This window comes from Lupinus angustifolius, chromosome LG03, assembly GCF_001865875.1.
Source record: "Lupinus angustifolius cultivar Tanjil chromosome LG03, LupAngTanjil_v1.0, whole genome shotgun sequence".
Classification (NCBI taxonomy): domain Eukaryota; kingdom Viridiplantae; phylum Streptophyta; class Magnoliopsida; order Fabales; family Fabaceae; genus Lupinus; species Lupinus angustifolius.
The window spans coordinates 21,058,318-21,068,320 of NC_032011.1; the positions used below are offsets into that span (position 1 = coordinate 21,058,318).

At 32.1% G+C, this 10,003-nt stretch overlaps 1 protein-coding gene across 1 annotated transcript; it reads left to right on the plus strand.

Moving 5' to 3' along the window:
• On the plus strand, positions 429 to 6,684 carry LOC109343620 (cytokinin dehydrogenase 3-like). Its single transcript, XM_019582010.1, has 5 exons — positions 429 to 1,028; positions 3,582 to 3,709; positions 4,979 to 5,248; positions 5,414 to 5,682; positions 6,239 to 6,684. The coding sequence occupies exons 1-5, from the start codon at positions 494 to 496 to the stop codon at positions 6,528 to 6,530; spliced, it is 1,494 nt and encodes a 497-aa protein (XP_019437555.1). The 5' UTR covers positions 429 to 493; the 3' UTR covers positions 6,531 to 6,684.

Sequence of the window (10,003 nt, forward strand, 5' to 3'; positions counted from 1 at the left end):
ATGACATATAACATGATACACATATCATGATAATAAATCATTTACACCTTAAATAACTTGGAAAGCTAATTGAAAAATATCAAATTATAACAGTAAATTTACCACATAATGGAATGGCTATTTTGGCAAAAAGAAATGTCATTATATTTTATAGAATTGAACTATCACATACAAACAAACGTTAAGGGTGACCATTGGACGAATTGTGATGAGTCATACATGTCTCTTGCATAATTCTAATAATGACGAGGTCTAATTTTTTAATATGAACAAAATCCTCAACCCAATGAAACACGATTATATACAAGTCTAATTATGATCGTATCAAATTAGATGAGCGGGTAAGGATAATATAGTGTCATTCTCACCACTACCATGCATATTCCAAGTCTCCAATCTCTTCTCACAAATAATCTCTATAAATACTCACAAATAATCTCTACAAATACTCACCATATACTACCAAATTAACTCAACTCATTCACTCGTAAAAATGGCAAGCAATAGCCATCCACACCCATGGTCACCACTCCAAGCACCCAAACACCTAGCCAAAAAGCTTAGTCTTGACCCTAAAACCCTTTCACTAGCCTCATCTGACTTTGGCCACATAAATTATGAAACACCATTAGCAGTTTTTGAGCCAACCTCCGAAACTGATATCATAGACTTAATAAAGTACTCAAATTCACTTCCCAAACCTTTCACCATAGCACCAAGAGGACAAGGTCACTCAACACATGGACAAGGCTTGACACATGATGGTGTGGTGCTGAATATGAATAGGTTAAGTGATTCCAGAAATGGGTCTGAGATTGTAGTGTATGATGAATATGTTGATGTGGGTGCTGAACAACTTTGGATTGATGTGTTGGGTGCAACACTTAAACATGGGCTAACACCACTTTCTTGGACTGATTACATGTATTTGTCAGTTGGTGGAACACTCTCTAATGCTGGAATCAATGGCACAGCCTTCAGATTTGGTCCTCAAATCTCCAATGTCCTTGAATTACATGTTGTTACAGGTATTTATGTTAGCAATTTTACATAGTAAAATCTTGAAAATTTAAAAACTACATCCAATAGTTTTTTTTGTTTGAAATTCATTAGGAACAAAATTCAATTATTAGGAGAGCAGCTAATACTTCTATGCATAAATTATTTAAACATTACAACTAAAAATACAATTAAACTGGTTTAACACCTATTCCACAAAAAAGAATTTAAAATTAGGATAGCAAGCATTCAGATGAAGTTAAAATTAGGGTTAAAAATACATCTAGTTAATAGTTATTAACATGGCATTGGGAGTGTAATTTTTTTATATTTTCACTATACAAACTATTTTCTCTCCATGAATATGTTTTGATAGTTTGAAGTTATTTCATATAGATCATCTACTATTTATAATTGGAGTTTTATTTAAGTCCGTGAACCAGATTGTACCGGACGGTTCGACCAGTTTGACTGCTGACCGGACTTGAAAACGACTATGGTTTACCGTCTTAACCGAGTGAAGGTCGGACCGCTTTGAACCAGAGAAATTTCAGTCCGACCGCGTTAAACCTGGTTAAACCGGATTAACCCGGGAAGTAAACCGGACAGTTCACTTAAAAATTAAAAAAATGGAACACTACTCTAATATTTTGTTTCACTTCAGTCCAAAAAAATAAAAAATGTTCTTCAATGTAATTATACATAGTTATTAATTTATTAAAATTTTATATTTATATATAATTATATATCTATAGTTAAAAAGTATTAATTATGTACAAAATTATTTGTTATACCAAACAGTTTAACCGGTTAAATTAGTTAAACCTAATACGATATCTCTTTCACTTTGACGTCCGGCTCGAGTTTCACAACATTGATATAAATACATGTAGGAATTTATATGTTGATAATAATAAAATAAATCTTTATTCTTATACAACTGATTGTATCATTTATTAAATGTTATGACTAATGTATCTTACTATGTTTTCTCATATTTCAAAAACAAAAACTGTTTGTAAGTCAGCAATTTAAGTTTTTTACTCCTCCTTTAATCTATATTATATATAAAGCCAAAACTTGAAATAATTTCCCTCATAGTGTAATTTTCATTTCCTATATTGCCCTTAATATTATTTAATTTTTACAAAAAAACTATATAATCCTAAGCAACTACCACCAATACATTAATTAATCACATATATCACATTAAATTAAACATTATCATAAACACAAAAATATATAATATAAAGTACACCGAACACAACAAATACATTTTAATTCAAAAAATGAAATATATAAAAATTGAATATGTAGTATCACACAATATTCGTCGGCAGACACAAAATGCCTATACACACTAGTTTCTATAACGTAAAACACTTGTGGTCTACGCAAATTAAAGATATAATTCTACGTGCTTATTGCAGGTTGATAGTTTAAATATACGCGAGTTTGCATGTCACTAAAACAACGCAAAAACATGTTGTACCCAGAATTATGGAGTCAATTATTCCAATATATATTATACTTCTAATGCATTTAAAAGTTTTTTAGTTCAGAGTCTAAGAGTATGTCAATTTAGTGGCTCACCCCTATATTTTAAGTTACAGGTGTGACATAAACAAAATCTATATCATTAAAAATATAATACTTTTTATAAACAAACATATTAACAAACTTTGTCATAAGTATTATACCACACTTATGAAATCTCAATATATTAAATGGTTTGTTTTTTATTTTAATACTAATATTTCATCATACGAGTAATCAAAAAATATTCAACAACTCATCTTTAATTTCATGATTTTTCGTCTGACTTTTTTCATAATAATCATTGTAGAGAAAAATACATCAACTGTTATATTTCTTACTAGAGTTTAAAATATATGTACCGGCAATATAATTTTTTTTTACATTGTCAGTACACCATCCGTCATTAATTTATATTAGTTTTGTTTGAGATTCAATATTAATTAACAAATCAATGGTGGATGGTTTGCTGACAGTATAAAAACTCTTACATTGTTTACATATTAAATCTTTCTTAGTATTAGTATCAAAGTTAACTTTAAAAGCAAACATACCAATAGTTATGAACATACAATAAAATAAAATAAAAGAGTAATATTATATTCTCCTACTAATCCTCTTACTCACAAGGAATTGACATATGTGACAAGAAAATACTTTATTATTTAATGATTGATTTATAAGTGTCACTTTTTGTGGGCAAGATAATTTAGTGTGAGGATATATTGTTTTCCATAAAAAAATAATGATCATATAACTCTTGAATATAAATTTTGTGGGCACATGCCCCACTATTCAATCATTAAAGCATTATCTGGTGTAGAGATTGAGATGTAACTATTTAATTTAACAAATCCGTGAATAATATTAAATTAGAATAGAAATTAAGACATATAGTGTCAGAAATAGGAGGCGAATTGTTTTTTATCAAACTACAGAAGACAAAAAAAATGTGGTCAACTATGATAAGGTAAGCAATAATACAAAATTAAATCAACTTTTCATCTACAAACGTAATAAACATTTTTTATATGTGGAATTTACAGGAAAAGGAGATCTAGTAAAATGCTCTCATGTGAGCAATTCAGAACTATTTTATGGTGTTCTTGGAGGATTAGGCCAATTTGGGGTTATAACAAGAGCAAGAATAGCTCTAGAACCTGCACCCACTAGAGTAAGTATCCACTTTTTAATTATTACTTTTATTTATTTTAGGTACATATATTATTCTCTGCTAAAAAATAGGAATACTTAATCAGGAAATTGAAAAGTTCCATGTATTATTTTGCACATCAATATTGTTCACAAGTTATAATCACAAATTGAAAAGTTTTGATGCTACTGTAGGGATAGGAACAACTAATTAATGCATGACCTACTATTCCATTCTACTTCCTTTGACTTTTAGGATAACTATTTTCTCTCTCATAATGAATATTATTCTACATGACATAAGTTATGATTGATCAAAAAAATATTTAAAAATTAAAATAATATTTTATTTTCAACCAATTACAAACTTATGATATATAGAATGACACCATTATAGGACAACATATTACATCTGATTTTTAGTTTGTTTTATAACTTAAACCACCTTGTGATATATTAAGCACCAAGGCTCATGTAATTTAAATTAAATATAAGTTTCAGTTTAATATTGATTATGTTTTTAGCTTTAGTTTATAAACTAAGATTATAAATGGTAAAGATAATAATTTAATTACCTTTGAGTATCTTATCCAAAATTGAATATAATTTTAATATTTTTCCTTTGGAGTAAGATAGAAAGGTTACTTTTTTTAAAGAAAAATTATAGGAAATGGCATGGAATTATTTTTTATATTAATATTATTTTGGTTGTTTTTTATATTATTTGTAAAGTATCCATTTTTAATATTTATCATTGTATATATATATATTTTCTCTATAAATTGTTTAATTTTTAATATTTCATGAGAAATGCTAAAAATATTAAAAAAGATAATATAAAAATCAATATCATTATTTAAAAACAACAGGAACATAAATAAATAAAAGTTGTTAAACTTGAATTAGATAATATTATAAAATAAATAGTGCAGAAATGATACATTAAGAAATCCAGTAGAGGTCAATTGAAAAAATATGAAATGAGTATTGAAATTTAAGGGTTAAAATGAGAAGTGAAAATGATTGGAAAAAATAAGTAATATAAAAAAGAAACTACCCACACTAAAAGAAAAGCCAATAAAAGTTGAGTTTATAATTTATACCAATAGAAAAATAACTTTAAGTTTATTTTTGAAAAATAAGCAAAAACTCCGACCTATAAGTTGCACCAAACTACTGCTACATCGCCATCAACTTTTTTTGTAAATCATGTATCTCCATAAACTTTAAACAACATATAATCTTAAAATCATTAATTAATCATGACAAAGCTTTGCATGATTGCATGCAGGTGAAATGGCTTCGTTTGCTTTACACTGATTTCTCTGAATTTACTAAAGACCAAGAACATCTAATTTCATTCCATGAAAAGCATGATACTAGTGGAGCAGATCATGTAGCAGGTTACATTCTAGCAAATTTGCCACCACCAAGGGATGTTTCTTTTTATTCAGAACATGATCTACCAAAAATAACATCCTTGATCACTCAATATGGCATTGTCTATAGCTTAGAGTTAGGCAAATTTTATGACAATGATTCCCAATCACATGTTGAAGAGGTAACTTTCCAAACATATTTTGATGTTCATTTTATTTATGATTATTTAACATTTTCTTATAAGTAAGAGCACTTGCTAGTAAATACCTTCTTTTATTTTCTTGAAACTCATTTTTTTAGAAATAAATCAAGATTTTACTCAATTAGCTTGTTCTTTCTATAATAGGAACTTGCAAATTTGATCAAGGGGTTGAAGTTTATTCCTACATTTTTGTTTGAAAAAGATTTATCATACCAAGAGTTTCAGAATAGACTTCAAGTAGATATAGAATTTCTTAAATCAAAAGGACTTTTGGACATTCCTCATCCTTGGATGGACTTGTTTATTCCAAGATCTCGAATTAATGATTTTAATGAAGGTGTGCTGAAAGATATTATTCTTAAGCAAAATGTTCCAGTTGCAAGTATTATCTTCTACCCCATGAACAGCAATAAGTAAGTATACTTGTCTCTATTATTATCTTAAATTTAAAAATATGAGTCTACATGTACTCATGTTTAAAATTTTACTTCTCAATCACAATTGTGGTTACAATATTCCGGTTTTGAGAGTCTTAACAATATTTTTCTGTATTTGCATTAAATACAACGGTGATTACAACTGTAATTTAGAATACATAATTGTAATATAAGAACAACTATATTTGCACTATTTTAAATTGTGGTCGAAATTATGGTAATGGATGCGATTCCCGTCATTGCGGTTGTTGTGGTGTGAATTTCTCTATAATAAAACAAATATTTTTCAATTCGATGTGGCTTAAGGTGATCTGATGTAGCATGATGCGGTCAAATGTAATCTAGTGTAATCATATCATTATGATTCAGTATCACACCGTAATTACAATGTGATGTGGATGTGAAGGTCACCACTACTATAATAAAGTAGGTGCATCATATAATATAGTCCGCAATTTGAAACAATAATATTTTGTTATGGTACATATACACATGTGAGGGTTTATAAAGTTATTGTGTTAAAAATTATCAGGTGGGATGATAGGATGTCAGCAGTTACACCAAATGAAGATGTTTTCTATGCTCTTGGTTTATTTCGTGGATGTTTTGATAAGAAGGAGTTGGAGGCTTCTGAAGCTCAAAACTGGCAAATACTACAATTTTGTAAGGATACTGGTATTGATGTGAAGGTTTATCTTGCTTCATACAAAACACAGTTAGAATGGGTGGAACATTATGGCTCTAAATGGGAACTTATTAAAGAAAGAAAAGATGAATTTGATCCCAAAAGATTATTGTCACCTGGACAAAAGATTTTCAATTAATCAATGTTAGCTTGGATTTCATTTCCCTTTCAAATTTCCTTTTAAAATAAAGTTAAGTTAGTCTAGATGTACAATATCTAAGAAATGCTTTGATTTATAAGTAATGGTGTCTTTCATTTGGAAAGTAATGGAATAAAAATTTGTGTGTTTTTTATTTCTTATTTTAGTGTTGTATTTTGAAAAATTCAAATATTCAAAGAAAGACGAGTTTTACTTTAATATGAATATATACTCTCTTTTTTAAGCCGAAGGTGTAATTACACCCCGAAATATATTAAAGATAGGACCAAGATACAAGAGGATCAATGAGAAATAAATCTATAGCTAGGAAGTTGATTCCGATTTCTAAAGCAAGCCTTAAATATGAAACTAGGAACTGAGGACCAACTAGAGTTGGTTTTGGAACTGATCCCATAGTTTGTCAACTTATCCGCACACGAGTTCCCTTCCCTATAAATATGAGAAATAATGCAATCCATTCCTACCATTGTTGCTTTGCACAACAACCATTTGTTTAGAAGCTTCCAAGGAGGTTTGTGTTTACCCTTGAAGATGTCAACCACAATAGAAGAATCATATTCAAGTCAAACCACAATCCAACCATTAGAGTTAGCAAACTGTATTGTTGTTATTACATCATTAAGCTCAACAAAAAGAGCATCATGATTACCATAGAACTCAGTAGTGCAGGCAAGGAAATCACCGCTATAATCTCTAAATATAGCTCCCCCCTAGCAGGACCAGAAGATCCTCTAGCAGCTCCATCCGTGTTGATCTTGATCCTATTTCTCAAAGGAGGATACCAAACTACTTCTAATATAGAGGGAGCCTTAGGATAGTTGGTAGAAATATTGAAGGCTTTAAGAATATAAAGCTCCTGCATAGAAGGTTTTTCCGTAGCTTTAGTTGTGTTGCCAGATAGAGAGGTTGCCATTCTGATTCTATTCAAGACAATAGCCAGATTGCAGCTTTTGTTTTCGAATCTCAACTGATTTCTGCACCACCAAATTGTGCTAATAGAATGAATTATGCAAGCAGTAAAGAGATCCTTGACTTGGTCACACCAATCATTTGCACGGGCAAGAAGAACCAATATGATTGAAGAATTATCCAAACTGATATTGAAGATGCATTTTATTGAATTGTAGATGTGAAGGATGTGACGCCCCGAAAATTACTCCAAAAAAATCTTGCTAAAAAATGAGTAAATTTTTTATTATTTTAATAATGAAGTCATATAAAATTTATTTCCTTATATTCGTTTCATTTTCGGAACATCACTTTAAGTAACATACAATGCAGAAAATCAAAAACCATTATTTAATGGTAATAAAAATAAGTCAATATAATTTTGAATCATAGTTCATTAGAATATCGTAAAATGTTGATACGAAGTACAAGGAGGAATCCTAATCGTCGTCCAAATAAAACTACTCACAAAATAAATACCCTACACAGGTACACTAATCAAAAAGCAAAATAGAAATGGAAACAGCTCCTACCGGCTAGCCTCAACATCTGCGGGTGTGCTGGAACACTCGCTTGGATCCTCCCCTATCTCCGAGTCGGAGGAGAGGTTGACAACTTCAATGTTGTCCTCAATGTTAATCAACTCCACACAGTCATCCTCTTCAGCTGTTGGCTCGTCTTCCTCCGCCACCATCTTCTCCTCTAGAACATAGGGCGAATGCTGCGAGGGAGTCACCTACCTTGCATCCGCCTGGAGGTTTGGCATCGTCTGACGAGCTGCTCTCCTCCATACTGGGGAATTCATTGCATCATCCCAAGTCTTTCGCCTCCTGGAAGGTTCTGCAGCATTTGGCCCCTAAGGGGTCACAGACTGGGTCGACGACACAACAGGTGCCGGTCTACGAGGTGGCAGGGTAAAGGAAGCTTCCAGCTCCTCGTGATGGTAGGGAAAGCGCATTAAAGATCCATCACACACCATCTCTATCTCTAAGGCACAAAGGCCTGTGTAGGTGTATCTATGACCATCACTACTCCATGCCCCCTCCTGGGACATCGAAAAGGGTAACTCCGAATCCTGACCGAGCGATCCATCTGAACAAGACACGAATAGAAGAAAAATATAAAGAAAAGGGAGTAAAACATCTAATGAATATTACTCATTGATGGCATGGAATTACACGGAACATTACATCCAGACAGACATGCATAATAACACAATATATACATCACATATAAAAAAATGCACAATGATGAATGATGTTATAATCTCATATTATGAGGATCAAAGTCCACAATCTCAATGTATGAATGTTATGCTTGTTTCATCCATCCTTTCACCAATATCCTCCCAATATACTATTCGGAAATAACCAAGAGTATAGGTCCCATAACAAGCCGATTTGAACACACCAAAATTATTCATCGCAAGGATATATGATCGATTTGTTCCGAACAACTATCTATTTCAGGACGGTATCGTATAAAACACTTTCTGACATCCCTCTTATTGATCCTAATTGCAAAGAGGGGTTGTCAGAGATCGTCTAGTTTGCGCTGTGAGAACTGTCCGATCCAACATAATACCTCATCCAAGAATACAAGGGACTCGTCTCACCTTGACTCACCCTCAAGACTTTGTTAACAAACCATTGCTATCGTCGTCCCTCTCAACATCTCGGGGCTCGTTCATCTCCTGTAAATTTCCTCTCCACTACTTCATTATCCATAATGAGTATGCACACTAACCGAAGTTAGCCGATTAAATCTTTTGATCCTTATTTTATATGATCGGCCCAACCTAAGACATCTCCTAGAGGAATACTTCTTGTGGGATCCGATCTTACGTTAACACGTAATTAGAGGAAAAACATCCCTACCACTACGAACCATCGCTGAATCACCCTCGACGGCCACATGGCCAAGCTTCTTACGGTCAGACGACCTCGCTGCATGGTATCATGTAATCCTTTTTGAGCATTGCCCGAATCACGACCTCACAGTCGGAAACCTTGCCCTAAATAGGTGCAAGAACAAAGGTACTTGTATAAGTTTGTCAATTTTGGGAACCATACTCAATCATCTGAATCACGGTCTTTCCCTAGTGTAAATACATTCACACCCAAGCTAGGGCTATTGCCTTTAACAAAGCAATTATTACTTTTATTACTTTCAATAATTTCATATAGTTGTTTACCTTTATAACTTCTTGATGGCAAACATGCCATTAGACTCTTGTAAATATGAGAGTTATCGTTCAAACGACTTAAAAAGAAGTCAAGTCAAGCGAGAGCTGTCTCGCTCAAGCGAGAGCTGTCTCGCTCAAGCAAGGGCATATCCATTTTTTTGGCATTTGCGGCTTAAGCGAGAGCTGTCTCGCTTAAGCGAGAAAACAATCAGTTCTCTTGATGCCTATTTTAGATCAAGCGAGAGCTGTCTCGCCCCGAGCTAAAACTCTCGTTTTATCTAGACACTTCTCGCTCAAGCGAGAGCTGTCTTGCTCAAGC

What these genes read in the sequence shown, in the direction of transcription:
- LOC109343620 (XM_019582010.1), top strand. Translation starts at nt 494, where the DNA reads ATGGCAAGCAATAGCCATCCACACCCATGGTCACCACTCCAAGCACCC. An exon ending in TGAATTACATGTTGTTACAG is followed by an intron (nt 1,029 to 3,581) that starts GTATTTATGTTA and finishes TGGAATTTACAG; the next exon opens with GAAAAGGAGATCTAGTAAAA. An exon ending in TAGAACCTGCACCCACTAGA is followed by an intron (nt 3,710 to 4,978) that starts GTAAGTATCCAC and finishes GATTGCATGCAG; the next exon opens with GTGAAATGGCTTCGTTTGCT.